Source organism: Triplophysa rosa, linkage group LG6, assembly GCF_024868665.1.
Source record: "Triplophysa rosa linkage group LG6, Trosa_1v2, whole genome shotgun sequence".
Classification (NCBI taxonomy): Eukaryota; Metazoa; Chordata; class Actinopteri; order Cypriniformes; family Nemacheilidae; genus Triplophysa; species Triplophysa rosa.
The window spans coordinates 18,065,847-18,083,917 of record NC_079895.1 but is presented as its reverse complement, the minus strand read 5'-3'; the positions used below and the strand labels follow the sequence as shown (position 1 = coordinate 18,083,917).

Below are 18,071 nucleotides of genomic sequence, written 5' to 3'. Positions count from 1 at the left end.
CGCCAAACGGTCTGACACAGCCTAAGTTGTAATTAGAATGATTACCAGATACTGTAAAATCTCATGCAAGGCCTCCGAGTCTTTATTCACAGGTAGACTTTTATGAGTACCGTATGTCTTCCCAAAGTAAGCGTCTCTATTTAGACAAAGACTGGTTGTCAGAACATGGGAGACTTGCGGTGGTATTACATTACTGGTGACATTCGCTCAGGTTATCTACCACACACATGCAACTGTATACACACATACAGTACATAAACTACTTCCTTTCTGTGCATCCCTACTGGCTTTTTACGACAACATACTTATAGTTGACTGTATGACTTTTTACTATGTACTCATATAAATCCTACATTACCACAGAACATGAGGGCACAAAAGTTGAATCATAAATGTATTATTTTAGACTTTAAAGCAATTTTTAAAAAAGTAGGCCATTCTTCGGAAGAAAGCAAGTGGATAAATTTGGAAAAATGTTGATGCTTTTATTATTTTTAAATAAAGCGTAAGTGAAGAGTGGTTCACATTCTGTATAGCATGTCCTTTTGTGTGAATAAAGAAGGAAAATCATTCAATCAGATTAAACTTCTTGGTAAGTGGATGATGGCATACGTTTTATTTGTGGATGAATTTCCCTTTTTGATGTCACAAAATTAATAAAAAATGTCTTTCTTCATTAAGTAAAACAACCAATAGTGGGCATGCAAGGGTAATATGTCATGATGACATCAAATCAATGTTTGTGATTGGGTGATGGTCTTCTTCAACTCTGAGTGCAAACACATAGTCCGATTACCTCTCCAAACAATGTGAGATCAAGTTTAAACTCTACTGAACATATAAGCGTAACAATTTTGATGATTTTAGATTATTACAATATCATCTATTTGTCATCATCTCATCACTTCTATAAATCTATTGACTGTCCATGACTCTGCTGTTGTCTTTTTGTCTATCATTGCGTCTCTCTCTTACTTTTCAATGCTCCTGGCACATTCCCTGTCTCCATCTTCTCCTCTATCTTCAACACTGTTGGCTACGCAGCCCAAATTCCTGGAAAATATGAACATGTGCCGACTTGCAGGACTCATGCTAATACAAAGGGAGTCTTTTCCAACTGCGTAAATAACAAAAACAACATTTTTTTTCTGCAGAGTGGCAAAACGATACACTTGAATCTGTGAGGTGCAAAAGAAATCTCTGAAATTGCCCTAGTGAGAAATCGAGATGTACTGAGCCTTGACCTCATGTGGAACGAAGCATGTACAATAACATTCATATGATTTGTTTAAAGTCAATGACAGAAAAGTCTGACATAAGCTTCATTAGGCTGTCTGTATAAATATCTCAGCCTGAAATTGGATCATGTCACCTAGTCAAAACTTCATGTGAGAGTTATAACATTCAGTTGCCATTCAGGAAAACGGGTAAGGAGACTATTGATTCAAACTATTGAAAGATTCTTGTGTCTGTCAAAACAAAATGTGTAAAGGTTTAAGTAGGTGTAATATCACATTTTGTAAAACACATTTATCAATTAAATTATTTTAAAAAAATCATTGTTTGTCAATTTAAAATCTGTGTAGTTTTATCTATCAGATGTGGTATTTTGTAATATAAAATTAAAAAATCATAAAAGAGATGAAAGGATAACAGAAAAAAAACTTTTGTGTTTTTTATTGAGTAATGAGCAGCTGTAATAAGGACTTCTCAATTCCAGTCTGTTTATTTTTTTTATCTAAATTAACTTAAATATGAATTAATGCAAGATGACTTTATAAACTGTTGATTTGATGGAAAGTTCAAATTTTCCACCACATTTTCACTTTTCACCTAAAGTTTGAAACAGTCCAAAGATAAATACGACCCTGTGTTTTTTAAAAAACACTTTACTGGATAAACCGTTACTTTTCAATGTACATTTTCATTTACATTATTTTTATTATGCTCCTTTTACAAACGCATGTGAATGCTGTTTGGATGATACCATCCAAATGTATTTTCCAAAAAATGCAATACATTCCACACAAAAGGAAGGCGTGTTTGAGATTAACACTTGATGAAAGTCTCATGGCTGACCCTTATAAGGTGAAACTGCATTCTTTATTTCTGTTTTCTGGTTTTATTATCTATACAGACTGCAAACACACTGTAATGCATTTGTGTGACACTGAATATATTAAACAAGATGAGTCCTGAAATGGCCTCTTTATGAACAGGCAGTGTTTTGATGACAGATACCACAGAATCCATATCACAGTACATGCTAACCCTCCAGAAACACAGCAATATTCCGTGTGATAAAACAATGTAAATTCACTTGTAGATCTCAGTGATGAATATGGTTAATGATCTGTTGTGTTGAGCAGTGTTTGAGCAGGCATTTCAGAGCATATACAATATGCAAGAACTCTTTAATCTAAGAACAAGCAACCAAAACTGAAACAAACCACTGAAAATATGTTTTACTCGCGAGGAAACAGACGAACAAGAGTGGTATCAGTAAAAGTGCATTAAAGCCCTGTAGATTAAATATATGACAAACATTAGACACATAAAGGCTATTTAATGTTGTTTCTCCTGCATTTGCTTCTGTACCTTTACTCTTTCTGTTTAAAGTTCTCATGTTCAAAGTGCTTTCGATAGCAAACGACAGGACATTAGTCAATTCGCTAAAAGTAGTCATAAAATGCTTATAAATAAGAGTCTTCGATTATTTTATCCAGAAGACGTCCATTATTTCAGATCGCTAAAACAAATATCCTTTGCTTAATGTTTCTGTCATTTCGGACAGTACAGAGCAAGCACAACATTTGCCATTGCACATTTAGAAATCATGTTTCTGTGCTTCTCTTATTTCTTCTTGAGACGGAAGTGGCTTCATGCAAAGAGTGTGTGTTCCCTCTAAAAGTGGATGTAACCACTTATAGCAATCAACTGAGAAAATATATAAGGCTGATCTATAAGAAAACTGATACACAAAGCCCACTTCACTTTGCTGATAGGAATTTGGAAATGTCTCGTCTCTACAGTCGAAGAACCCCAAGTGGTTCAAGGCATTCAAACGCTCGTACAATCTTTTCCAAAGCCTCAGTGTTTTAAGTGTTTATGCATGTGCGATACAATCTAGAGTCAATCTGGAGTCAACCCAGAGTCAACCTAGATTTCCAAGAATCTTGTTTGAGTCAGTGTTCAAGCACAACTTCCAGGAGATTTTTGGACTTCTCTGGAACAAGGGCTTTGGGTTAGTGACACAAACTCAGTTCCTTCCTGACCGAGCACTTTTTACACTGCACTACGCAACACCAGTGGAAACGGCAGAGACAGTTTTCCTCCAGAACCACAGTTTCTTCCCGGTGACCCCTCTCGCAACAGAGGAGGTCACATCCGCTTACGTCCAGAGCCGTGCTGTTGCACATTCGGCCCCGCGTGCCCAGGGACCCCGTCTTTCTGTTGGGCAGGCAGAAGTCCGGAGACTCTGCCGAGTAGATGAGATCCTGCTTGTCCGGAGGTTTGATGTTTTGACCCACTGGGATGAGGGTCTTCCCATCGTTCCCACCCATCACTTTGGAGGCCCCATTGAAGCGTTCGAGCAATCGGTCACCCACCTCACGGAAGTGAGGCATTTTCTTCCAGCAGGTCCGAAGAGTGCAAGAGCCAGACAGCCCGTGACACTTGCACTCAGTTCTCATATAATTCTTCACCGCCTGCAGTTCAAGACACAAAGATAGTCGAGTGAGATAAAAGGAGAAGCTATTTAGAAGGAATTTACCCTCGTCTTTCACTCCCTCTCTTCTCTGTAGCCTCCGGCTGCCCGAAAGCCAATACAGGAGCATGAAAACAGAGATTGGTACAGTTCTATACCTGTTTGAATTAACATCTGATAAATACCTCATTAACATTTTTTCCCTCTTTAATTCCAGACAAGTCACTGCGGGGGCATTTCAAAAGAGTTAACTTTTCACGTAATCATTGACCGAGAAAAATCAAGTGTCTGTCAAACCTTAATGGCAATTTACCTGTTACTGACCCTATGTTTACAAAACCTGAGGCTATGAGGCAGTGACCTCAAAGCACTATTGACATTGTGGGGAATAGATAATGTGAGGATTTGAGGATTTGAAATTTTCTTCTTGTGATTTCTTGAGGGGAACCATCTAAAGGGTACAGAATAACAATACAATAATACAAAGACTAATATAAAGAATAGCAGTAGTTGCATATGATTCAAACACAAATGTAGCATCTAAGTTTTTAACTGTGCGTAAGTATTTTAATGTTGATAAAAGCTACACATTTTAAAGATGAGGTAACACACCCAGTTTCTGCCAATATCATATTAATCTTGAGTACCTATAGAGTAGTATTGCATACTTTGTATCTTCAAAGAGTATTTAGTTTGATCAAATTTATAAAAGACAGATACAGCTGTACGATTAGGAGGCGTGCATAATACATAATCGCATTATCCCTGCATAACTGTTGATTCACTATAAGTTCATGTTGTTTACATTATGCACAAACATGACTTAGTTTGACTCCTTCCGGCATCTTTTAGCGCTGGGACTGTGCCATCTATCAGTTTCAAACGATCTCCAAATCCAGCGTTATATCCACCGTTTGTCCGTTTATATAACATTTATCACCGAAATGCAGTGAGCAAACAAACACAGCTGGATAATGCGTGGGCGTACTTTTCTGGGAGAATAGTCCAATAAGGGACTAAGAACCCTAGTTACGAAACATGAATCCATGTTCGAAAAAAACTTTCTGAAACTTCTACGGAGTGAATCGAGCACAGAAATATTACGTCATACGCACAACTCGTTTTTTACAAGTTGACCATATTAAGCTTGAGAAGCCAGCACGTTTAACAGTGTAAATAAGTCAAAATGTATGAAATAGCATGTTACATCCGCTTTAACTATTAGTCTAATCAGTCAGTGAGGTAAATGAGGTAAGATTCAGAGTGGTGATGACGTTTGCAAACCAGTCTCAGCTTAGTCTACTGTGTTCTCCAGCCTCTGCCAAATATAATTTCATAACATATCCAAGCTCTTCTATGCACTGGCTTTTGAAGTGCACCATCTGCTCATTTGAGCTTGACTAACTCTGAAGGTTTGTACAGGCAAAACAGTACACGGATGTGCTTGAAACATTCATGCATTGATGCGAAAAAGATCCATCTACCGTGATATCTCATAAGGAACATGAAAAAACAATCATCCATTGCAGACCTGCATTGGAACATGAGGGCAACAGGTACATTCAAGCCAACATGACCCCATTATTTTAATGATGCATGTCTTGATTTGAATGATTTATTTTATAAAAAATATATGCTTTAATCAAAACGTTTGCTCTTTTTTCTCAGTTTACTTGTAAACTAATAGCTAAAAAGCTGTTTAGAAAATGGATATTTTTAGCAAACTTGCATTCAGGTTACTCTATTTTTGTATGGAATACAATCAATTTCCAAAGGTAAAATAAAACTGTGATATTTAATAAGAAAAAAATATTGTATATCTTGTTTCATTCAGAATTAAAATGGTTTGCAAACTATGGTTTTATGATTTTCTTTTGGCTTATAATAAAATAGGTCATAATTTATCATTTGTGTAGAATACTCATTGGCGCCTTGGAATTATAAGGTTCTCTCAACATTCTAAGCAGTTTAAAGATATTGAGCTTCAAAGTTTTGCATTCCATTTGACTACGTATATAAGACATTTTTGTTTTCTAAAATAAGTTATCAAAAAAGTAAGAAAGGAATAAGAATAAGAATTAAGAAAAGACTACATGAATAATTCAATTTTGACAAAAACGTCAGACCTTATAATTCCAAGGCAACGTCATAGCTTTTTGCATTAAGATGACACAAAATACCATACCAATCGTCCAGCTTCATTATTGTGAAGATCTATCAGTGTGCGAATGTCGCTCTTGCCCTTCCTCCGCCTGGTGTCCATGAACTGCTTGGATTTCTCGTAGCCAAACTCCACGTCATCCCCGCAGCCCCCCCACTCCCACTTCACCCCTTCCGTCGGGCCGATACTGCCTAAACGGGGTGGTGGCCCTCTGGTCCGCGTGGCCTCGCAGCCGCACTGCAGCAGCTCCCCCATGCTGCAGGCCTGGGTAACAGCATGCGTGACGCCCGCTGCAGTGATGGCGTACACAAACGCCGTCTCTCGGATGTCTGTTAAGGCACACACACAAACACCAGTGACATCATAGAAAGAGCCTCTTACTGATGACAAGCAGACTGGGTTATACTGGACTCTGATAATCAAGGCACTTAAGATATCTCACAGCTGCATGGCTATTTCTATGGTGAGATACACAGCTCACCCACAACCAGAGAACTGCTGCGTTGAGCCATACGAAATCTTACAAAGCAGATACAAACAATAATATGCAGGCAATTATACACTAACTGTAGCTTTTCTGTCACTGGGGTGGTACCCTATGTTCCTTTTTGTACCTTTACAGGTATACAAATAATACATGTTATACATTTTGGGGTACATTATTGTACCCCAAAGAGTTATTGTGTACCTTTAAAGGTAGAGTTAAATATGTTGTACTCCTAACATTTAACTGGTACACAATAGGTCCTTAGGGTAGAAAAATGTGCGCATTAAGGTACAACTTTAACAGAACACTCAGAAGGCAGATGGTAAGTAACTTAAGAAATGCTTTATTCACACAAAACAGACAGAATGCAGGTGAGTGATACTGATATCTGAATATATGTGTAAGGTGAGGATGATGGGACCAGAAGAAGACTCTCACGAACACACAAAAGAAGACACTAAAGACGGATGAGGAAAATGATCAGACTGAAGACTTTCGACGAGGGATTTTCCAGGTAGGTAACAAGGTGAGTATGACAGGTTTGAGTCTGTATATGCAAGTGAGACCAGACGATGACTGAGTGTTGGCAGAGTGTCTTTATGCTGGTGCTGATGAGCGGGATGATGAGAGGCAGGTGGTAGAGTTTTAATAGTGAAACGTGAAAAGATGGGTGAATGCAGTAGTAGGGAGGGAGCTTGAGGAGGTAAGTCACAGGATTGATTTGCCGGGTTATGGGGAAGGGGCCAATGAATCTGGGACTTAACTTGCGGCATGGTAGTTTGAGCCGGATGTCTTTCGTGGAGAGCCACACCATCTGTCCAGGTCGGTACTGCAGTGTCTCCTTCCATCTAGCATCGGCCAGGATCTTCTGACGTCTGATGGCTCTCTGCAGATGATGGTGAGCGTCGTCCCAGACTCTCTCGCTTTCCCGGAACTAGCGGAGTGGCGGGTACCTCAGACGGTTCCCCTGATCAGGGAAACAGAGGTGGCTGATAGCCAAGTACGCACTGGTTTGGGGTTAACCCGGAGGCAGGCTAACAGCTTTCTTGAAGAATTGCAGGTTTTTGTGATCCGTGTAAACAGAAAGGGATGTTGTGTGCCATCCAGCCAATGCCTCCATTCCTCCAGTGTGAGCTTGATCGTGAGCAGTTCTCTGTTGCGGATATCATAATTAGTTTCTGCCTCTTTAGTACCAGGGGATCTCCCTGCCGCTGTGAGAGCATCGCTCCTACACCAGAAGAGTAGTTGTCTACCTCGACGATGAAGGGTTGTGATGGGTCGGGATGCCTGAGGAGCAGTGCTGAGGAGAACTTCTTCTTAAGCTGGTTGAAGGCGTTGGTGGCCAAGGGAGACCAGGACAGGGATTCCATTTTTTTTGCGGAGGAGGTCTGTGAGAGGAAGGACTATGGAGCTGAAGTTCTTTATGAAGCGTCTGTAAAAGTTGGCGAAACCCAGGAAGCATTGAAGATCTTTAACAGTTGCGGGTATTGGCCAGTTGCGTATGGCTGCCACCTTCCCCTCGTCCATGGTAATGCCTTCTTTGGAGATATTGTAACCAAGGAACTGAATGGTGGGTTGATGAATTTTCCAGCATTTTCCAGCTTTGAGGTAGAGGGGGTGCTCTCGCAGGCATTGTAAGACCTACGCAACGTGGCGCTAATGATCATGGGGATTTGAAGAGTAGATCAGAATATCGTCAATATATACAAGCACTTGGAACACAGAAGGAGCATTAACCAATACATATGGCATCACAAGGTACTCATAATGACCCGTGGGGGTCACAAGAGCCGTCTTCCACTCATCATCCTTCTTTATATGCACCAGATTGTAAGTGCTGCAGAGGTCCAACTTGGTGAAGATGCACGCACCTCTTAGCTGTTGTAGTGCTGCTTGGACGAGGGGAAGCGGATAGCAAAATTTGACAGTAATTTTGCTGAGTGCTTGATAGTCAATACAAGGTCTTAAACGGCCGTTCTTCTTGGCCATGAAGGAGAAGCTCAATGCGGCAGGGGACCGAGAGGGACGGATGTATCATTGCTTGAGGGCTTCGGTGATGTACTCCTCCATGGCTGTCTGTTCGGGGATAGACAGAGGATAGATCTTTCCATGGGGTACTGGCTCACCCTCCTTGAGATCGATCGCGCAGTCCCATGGTCTATGTGGAGGTAGCTGGGTCGCCCGGGCTGAACAGAAGAGGTCTTGGAATGTGCTGTAACACTCGGGTATGGAGACAGCTCAGTTTTTGAGTGTGGATAATGAGGAGTGACGGAAAACAGGAGGATAGGCACTGACAACCCCACTTGAGGATTTCCCCGGAGCTCCACCGGATTTCAGGTTGATGCTGAATAAGCCACACACGACACAGGATGACTTTAGTGGTGGCCTGCTCCAGGATGAGAAGACGTATTTCCTCTTGGTAGTAAGCACTTGCAAGTTGACAGCTCACTCTCCTCCTCTGCTCTGTGGGAGGCAAGACAAGTGGGTGCCACTCATCTCCATGGGCTCTTCGGACGGTTCTGGGGCTGGTGTGTGCACGAACTATGGTTGGCGGACTGTGGTTGGCGAGGCTAAGGAGAATACATCTGTAGAGTTGGATAGAAAGCTGGATTAATTTTTCGAGTCCTATAGCATCACTGCTGCTGGCCAGATGGAGTTGGAGCTTTTAGCTTAAACTGTGATGGTAGGTTGTCAGGTCTCGGGTCTGATCACCTGCTTGTTTTGTCTGTTTCGTCTGTGTTTTGGTTTTTGTTGAACACATGGGTTGTTGTGACAGCCACCCATGTGTTCTGAGTCCGCAAATGTTTTCCCCGCTCCCTCGTTACTCTTTTTTCCTCACACCGGGTTTCACTTTTGCTAATCCTTCCACACCTGTTCCCGATTCCGCTAGCACTCTCTGTTCTATTTAAATCTCTGCTTGTTTCTGTCTTGTGTCAGTACGTTAGTTTTTCTACATAGGCTCCAGTGCTATTCGAGGTCTGCACGGTGTTCTCCTTACCCTCTACCTGCAGATCGCTGCCTCGACGGCCACGGCTTCCGGGTTTCCTCGTATGGTCGGGGATCGCTCTTCTCATCCCAGAACCACTGGCATTGCTGCTGTTTCCCTCCTTTCTAAAGGACTCTGCTCCAGCAGCATCGCGGCCACCCTCCTTCTCGTGGCGCGGGTGCACCACTCGCATCGCTCGCATCGGGCGGACGCAACGTCTCGTGGAGAGAGATTGTCTCTGGGGAACGTGAACTTCCTTTATTTGGATTACTCCCTCCTTTGGACTGTTGGCCTAGTGGATGACTCTTTCGTTTGGATTTTATTACCTATTGGATTATACTTTCGTTTGGATTTCGGTTCACCTGGCGGATTACTCTTTTGGACCATTATGGCCGTTTTTTGTTCCCAGACTACACCTGTTAGGCCACTGCCTCCTTTTCCATCATTTGTCCTCTCACCCTGGCCGAGCGCTCGAGCCTAGTCGAACTCAGAGATCCAGTCTGGTATTTTTTGATTGTTTTCTTATTGTTTTTGGTATTGTAAAAAATACTACATTTTGCACCCTGCATCTGTCTCCAAGGCGTTTTTCGACCGTGACAGTAGGTAGTTATAAGAGCTTGTTCGTTCCATCCACTTGCGGCAGCTAGGGTGCGAAACTTCAGAGCATAATTATAAACTGACAGATTTCCTTGTTGCAATTTATAAAGTTGTTCACTTACGGCAGAACCACAAGTGCACCGGCCAAAGACTTTACGGAAATGCTGTATGAAGTTGTTCACGGACTGAATTGGAGGGCCAGCTTGAGACCAAAGGGACTCGGCCCATCGAATAGCTTTTCCTGAGAGGAGAGATATAATATAAGCAATTTATGAAGCTTCGGTAGGATACAGATGCCTGTGGTGTTGAAGGTTGAGGGTACACTACAGTAGAAATCCATTACAATCTTCTGTCAGACCAGAGTACGGCGCTGGAGAGACCATGGGGCTGGAGGCAATCGTTGGTGAAGAAATTATGTTTACATTGTGCTGAGGTGAAGGTGGCATGCTGTGTGACAATGCCCTCTTGAGTGCGTCCACAATCTCCTGAAAGGGATCCGGCGCACTCTTTCTTGAAGCGGTCTGGTCTTCTGTAACAGAACACTCAGAAGGCAGATGGTAAGTAACTTTAACTAATGTTTTATTCACACAACACAGACAGAATGCAGGTGAGTGATACTGATATCTGAATATATGGGTGAGAAGGCTGATTGATAATACTGTCCTTGATGGTTGCAGGAGATCGTGAATGCAGGGCTGGTGAATCCGGGAGTGAGGATGGTGAGGATGGTGACTGGAGTTGAGGATGACGGGACCAGAAGAAGACTCTGATGAACACACAGAAGAAGACACTGAAGACCGACGAGGAAGATGATCAGACAGAAGACTTTTGATGAGGGTTTATCCAGGCAGGTAACAAGGTGAGTATCACAGGTTTGAGTCTGTATATGCAAGCAAGACCAGATGATGACTGAGTGTTGGCAGAGTGTCGTTTTGCTGGCGCTGATGAGCGGGGTGATGAGAGGCAGGTGATTAGAACTCTGGTGAGTGAGAGCGTGGTGGAGGTGTGGTGAGAGAGCCTGGTGTCTCCGTCACAATAACCCATAAAGGTGCAAAAAGGAACCTTTAAAAGTACAACCCCAGTGACAGAAAACGTACAGTTTTGTAACTTTTTTGACCGTTTTTGTAAATAATAGCTAAAATTAGAGAAGTATAAAAGTATAAAATACTTATATTAAATAAAATTACACTTTCTGTATTTTGAAGATTTACTTCTGACATTAGTTCTGTTTGTTCAAGGGCTATTCACACCGGGAACAATAAATACAGTATATAGATAACTATAACAATAACTACATTAGCATTCACATGAACAGATGATAATGTTGTGTGTTGCAGTTTCACTTTTAAAAGTATGATGCCTTTAAATTAGAATACATTATGATCAACTGTCATATTAGCTGGGAAAAAAACGCTTTGAAAGTGATCCCAACAATATCGTTCCTCTGTGTTAAAATTGTTACAGTTGTGCAATATATACCAAAAGTTACAAACAATTTTTACAGTTACAGTTACAGTATTGTTCTTGGTGTGTACACTCTTTACACTGTGTGCAAACTGTACAGCGTGTTTGTAAAAAACGCCACACTGGCCGCTGAATTGTATGTGCCTTAAATATATGACACTAGGAACGTAAGAAATGTCATAATCCACAAATATTATGAAAAATAAGGAAAATCCACGCAAAGTTTTAACAATTCCTTAAGACATTAGTTTTCCAAAACACATTAGATCATAAACCTTTTAAATCGGCTGAGAAATGTAAATGGTATTATGCCTTTTATTCAGGGAAACCAAACCTCCCCCATGTTCACTTCTGTTTTTAGGACAGTCTTGATCTGCACAATATGGCCTATGATACCAAATACCTGGTTGTAGAAGAACTGAAAATAATGACTTTTGTCCTGCGTAAACGCTGGACGCGGCGAGCATGCAGTCACTCCCGAGCTCAGTGCCAATTCTATATCGTATGATTCGGTGAATGGGTTTCATTAAAGCCATTGCAATTGAATCAGGGCTCTGCAAGAGCGACACACGCAAAAACACACACATACTGAGATATTAATCCCAGCTGTCCCATCATACACTCACTGACTTCTTCATGCTGTGAAGTTGTGTGTGTACATGTTGTTGTGTTCCTTTGACTGTGTGTGGGCGTGTGTTCTGTGTAATTCTGACAGCACCACACCTGAAAACACCTATAGCTTTTGGTGCACAGAACAACAACAGTCTGAATAAACAGAATGCTGTTCGTTGCACTATCCAAACATGTAGTACCCTCATAAGGAGAAACAGCCTCCCCTGTGACATACAAGCAGATCCTCAGATTCTATGGATACAGATAAAAATACAAACTTCATGACCCCAACATAAAGCTCTTGGTTCACTGCTGGTATGAGTTGTCGGTACTGTTGTGCATTAGCAGTATCTGGTTTCTGTTCAGGACGCCATGAACAACCTGTGTGCTGCAATAACCAATGTCATTGTCAGCTCATGAAGGATATTTATTTTGTATTCTTGATGCAGGCAGATGCACATCGGAAAATGTTACTCGAGAAATAGAAACAAATGAACTGATTGCTCAAATACATAAAGAGTAATAGAGGTGTAAAATAAATGTAGAGGTAAAATAATCTGAACATTTGATTAGAAATGTTTGTGTTCTTATTGAACTCTTAATATTGTCTGTTGATTGACGAATCTGACCTAAACTTGTGACGTTGTTGAGATTTCTTCTGAAACTCTAATGGAGACATTTGTGAGATTTCTGTCTCTTTTTCTCAAGAGAAATATCTGAGATGCAAGATACTTAAAGGGACAGTTCACCCAAAAAAACAAATTCTGTCATCATTTACTCACCCTCGAGTTGTTCCAAATCTGTCTACATTTCTTTGTTCTGATGAACTAAAAGAAAGATTTGGAAGAATGCTTGTTACCAAACAGTTCTTTGCCACCATTGACTACTATATTACAATTGTAGTCAAAAGTGCCCCAGAACCAGTAGCGTAGCCACGACCTATGCCCCCTCATTTACATGTAGGCTACGGCCTCCTCAGTTTTTTGATTGCTTAAAATAAAAAATAAGGGATTTGTTACTCTGGTTGATCGACCAATCAGTGCTCCCCGCTGTTTTCAAAGTTATTGGTTTAATTATGTCACGTGTTGTGCGTAGCATCTTTTGCTCTAAGAGTTTAATTACGCTGCGATGGTGGGTGAACAATATTCTATTTTTTTTAAATAAATTACGAAAAGATGAGCAATAAGAAAATGAGTAGACTTCTAAAGATAACAACTACAATGCATATGACTTCTTGTAGTGTCGAAAGACTTTTCTCAACAGAGACTTTTCTCACCCTCGAACACTCCGCCTTGTCATGTAAAAGGTAAAGACTGAGCTGCGGTTCTTTAATCCTGGTCCTCACGACCCCCCCTCTCTGTATATTTTCTATGCTTCTCTTACCGCAAGAGCCCTCGAGGTGGACATAAAGGACATTGAAGTGCACGAAGCGTAACTACTACGCAAATCTCATGATTGCGGTTAAATAACCCTTCAAACTTCCGTAGTAAGTTTTGTCCGTGTGTGAAGATGCTGTAGGCAGTCATGAAGCGCAAAGTCGTGTTCTTAAAGGGAACCCGGTGTATAGAGAGATGTATGGCTTAATGCGCTGTAATAGCCTTACACTATTAGCATTTGTTGTTAGAAACGCAACAAATATTTTCAGTTCTTAAAAAAACCCTAAATGTAATACTCATTTTAACCTAAGGAGGCCGCCATATTCTTTTTCGATGACGTAAACTGGTTGCACGCACAGCTAGGCAGCCAAACTAATGTGTAACAATGTTCACAGCAAGGAAGAAGGAGGAGGGAACCGGCGAACGTTGAACAACAAAACTTTAATAAAATAAACAAACAACAAAACGAAAGTAAAATACCGGCAGCTCCCTCACGGTCGACTGCCGGTCACACATAATAAAACATAACGTAAAGTCCAGGCCTGGTTCTCTCTCGTCCTTTACTGTTGTCGCTCCTCCTTTTATATAATGCTAAAAGAAGAAAGAAAGAAAAGAAAGACGCTATTTGGTGTATTTTCCTACATTTTAATATTGCTTGTCAGAAACAACACAAACATGCATATTAATAACCAAAATCATTTTGAATTTATCATATACACGATGTTTTAGCCATTATACAATGCATTTTATCCAGATTTTGACTTTTTGATTTTGATTTATCAACATCAGTAGCCTAACGTTATTGTCTTCTCTCCCTCGGTCATTAGCTGACAGGGGCTAATATTCACGTGTGCTCTAATACAGAATAAATAACCAAACTGCAAGCGTTATTATTGTGTTTATCGGTATATTCTCATAATGTATAAAGTATACGATTATGGTGGATGCTGATGTCTTAAATAGTCTTAAATGTCTCAAAGGTTTAAAGCTATGATTTAACGCAAGCTCACCTTGAACAGACGTCTACTGAACACGTTCTTCTATTATGGCTAGCAGGCTGGCTTGTGTCAAGAGGACATACCGCCACCTACTGTTCCTGTGTGTTTGTATATCTGATCTTATGTTTTACGTGTCATATTTTGACATACTGTTATATATGGAAAACGTGTGTGCTTCGCTGTTGCGAAAGAGAACAGGTTTAGGTCGAAACCATTTGACATCACGGATTCTGAAGCAAAAAAATGGCGGCCTCCAAGTAAAAATATTTTTTCAAAGTTTATGAATACTGTGACAGTTACACTGTTTTTTTATTTCACAATTATAAAGTCAATGCCATTGTACATATATTAAGCCATACATCGCTCTATACCCAGGGATCATTTTAAGTTAACTTCAGAAAGCATAATAAGACCTCATGGTGCCCCTGGGCAACAGCCCCAGAGGTGCCCCCCCATCAACCCACCTACCCACACGCATGAATCCACTCATTAAAAGATTTATATATTAAAAGATTTTATAAGAATGAAACTCAGAAATTTACAATATACTCTTTTACAAGAATTACACATTAACATGACACTTTTGTAGAATAGAACACACACAAAAACTCTTTTCCATTAAGTATTTTTAACAATTAGGCCTACTGTAGTTAAGGGGCACCTGCTTTCTGTTGTAACGTTACATTTCAGGTTTTGATGTAGTGAAAAAAAATCACTATCATTTTTTTAACAGGTGTAAATGTTGTGCGTGCCACAAAGTGGGGGTACAGGGACACACACACACACAGTTTGCATGTATGTATTCACATTAAGGGGACAATGGAACCATGTACAGATTTTCAGGACATTGGGACTTTAATTCACCAAAGTGGCATTCACCAGATTACAATGTATAGCAAGGTTATTCAAATAACATGAAACGTTATTGTTACTATTTTAACTGCTATACAGCTATTCAAACGCTCTATTTAAGCACAGTAGCCTATGTGTATATTCTTCTTACTAAACGATCACATAAGTACTAAGATAAAAGTGTACTCCACTAAAAAGGACACGTATGAATTGATTGCTATAGTGATGACAACGTTTTTCACTTTCACTTCAAAGCCCAGGTTTGGACCTTAAATAGTGGCCTTACCTCCACGTACTATTAGCATACATTATCGGCACTATAACATCTTATTTCTGACGCATGCCATGTATATATACATTTATTAATCAGTGCTAATCCCCGCATTTTTAGTGTCCGCTACAACAATGCGCTCTGCATCGTTCCCGCTTCCATCTGTTTGAAGATTAAAGTGTATACGAAAGACAACTCGCCTCATAACACTCACGTGTGATTGGCTAAATGTTAATTCACTCAAATCTATGTAACTAACCAGATAACATGGGCAGGGATGTTGGCGGAGGTATGTCGAAAAAGTGCGGAGGACAGAACCATTTTTATCTGAAGTGGGGGTATTCCCGCACATGGTGCCACGCCTATTTAGGCAGATGCGTGTAGTGATGAGAAGTTCGAGTCATTTTTGCGATTCGGATGTTTTAATCTCGTTCAGCGAAATGAACGAATCTTTTTTCGAGCCATTTCGTTCATTTCGTTCATCTGAGCAGAGTTAAATTAATGTTGCATGTTAATAGCCAAATTACCCCAAAACGTTTATTTATGCTAGTTTTGATCACATATATAATAAGAAATAACTTATATTGTAGTTAGGGACAAGTTATGAGAAACAGTTATTTAATTATTTCCTGACAACATTTCTGTAAAGTTATGTATTTATAATTCATTAACAATTTTGGGTCACTCAGGTATGCAATAAGGTTTACAGGTTGTTGTTTTTTACTAAAAAGTCTCATGCAGTTTGCAAAGTAAATAATAATAGGCTATTGAAATCATTTAAATGTGCAATTATTTAATAAGATATCACTTGTGTAATATATGCATTAGACATAAACACTGACTTTACTGGTGTGGCTTATGTTTATATTTTGCCAGCACAGTTCTTATGCAAAATAGTTAGTTATTAAGATCAATTAAAAACACATGCAGAAATCCACAAGAAACATTTATGAATATAGCCTACTGACAGAAAAAAAGAACAGAACGGTACGTTTTAGAGATGTTTATATCTTTTGATCATTTTATAATATTTCTTCCAATAATACAACATATAACACGTACATCATGCATTTGACTTGATGATCCGGGAAGTGGTCACGTAACGTTAAAGACTCGGACTCGAAGACTCCGGTACAGGCTGCAGGTTTGCCTGCGGAGCTACCATTTGACAAAAGAACAAAAGGGCTCGGACCGATGACTCGAGAGACGAACTAATCATTTCTCTTTCCGGTATAAAGACTCGGACCCGATGACTCGAGAGACGAACTAATCATTTCTCTTTCCGGTATAAAAGAACGAAAGGACTCGGACCCGATGACTCGAGAGACGAACTTCATTACGGTTTCTGGTACAATGTTGCACATGCGCAGTCAACACAAAATGAACGAATCACTCGCTGAGACACTCGTTACTCCCGAGTCATTTTAAAGATTAGTTCAAAAAGAACGAATCGTTCATGAACGACCCATCACTAGATGCGTGACTTAAGTCTTGATTTTTAAGTGCTTATGTACATTTATAAAAAAAAAATTGTATTGCGGGTTTATTTGGTGCCCCTAAAGTCTTGGTGCCCCTGGGCACTCGCCCAATTGCCCATATGGTTAATCCGCCTCTGAATATAGGTGTATCATTTTAGTAATAGACAGAAGCCTAATGAAACGTGTCACAAAAACACTAGGGAAGAACCCAGATGCAGGCAGCCAGAGGTGAAGGGGTTAAACAAAAGACTTTTAATGACAAAAACAAAACAAAAACCCACGAGGGGGTAAAACACAATGACACGAGGAATATAATAAACTAAACAGGACCACTCACTCACTAAATAAACTAAACTAAGACAACACTAGACAAAGATACACTGACTAGACTTACTGGTCACAAAGTTTCTAGAACCGGAGAAAGCCGCAACGTCTTACAAGGCAAGGCATATGAAATCAACAAACGTACACAGTACAATCCACCAGCACAAGACAAAGAACCATGAGGGCATTTATAGGCAAGACAAACGAGGGATAATTACACAGGGCAGGTGTGGGTAATGAAACACTCGGGAAAGTTAACGAGGAAACGAGATGGCGGGAACAGAGACGCGGACCGGAGAGAGAGAGTATGGAAAGCCGAAAGGTCAATAATCTCTCTCTCCACATAAAACCTAAGGCTTGGTCATGACTCTGCTACAAGACCAAGAATAGACATGACATGATGAAGCAGAGTCATGACAGAAATGGCTATGTACATATACATAATGGCCCCTTATTTACAGACAGCCCCCCTCAAAAAATAAAATGTTTGAAAACAGAACAAAGAAATTTATAAAGCAATTTTCCTATTATGGTAGTAATGGTGGGCAAGAACTGTTTGGTTACAAGCGTTCATCCAAATATCTTTCTCTGTGTTCATCAGAACAAAAGATTATACAGATTTGGAACAACTTGAGGGGGAGTAAATGATGACAGAATTTTCATTTTGGGGTGATCTGTTCCTTTAAGCAAATGTTTCCATTTGCTCTCCATTTAATCTCATTGATGCCTAGGAGAAATAATTGAGCTATTAAAAAGATC

At 40.2% G+C, this 18,071-nt stretch overlaps 1 protein-coding gene across 1 annotated transcript in view; it reads right to left on the bottom strand.

The window, feature by feature from the left end:
- Positions 1-1,677: 1,677 nt before the first annotated feature.
- The window catches only part of wnt6b (wingless-type MMTV integration site family, member 6b), a 31,740-nt gene continuing 15,346 nt past the window's right edge, over positions 1,678-18,071 (bottom strand). The window contains exons 3-4 of the mRNA XM_057336701.1: positions 5,892-6,196; positions 1,678-3,707 (exon numbers count right to left, since the gene is read on the bottom strand). Coding sequence (XP_057192684.1) covers positions 3,246-3,707; positions 5,892-6,196 — 767 coding nt within the window. The 3' untranslated portion in view covers positions 1,678-3,245. The remainder of the gene's footprint in view (positions 3,708-5,891; positions 6,197-18,071) is intronic.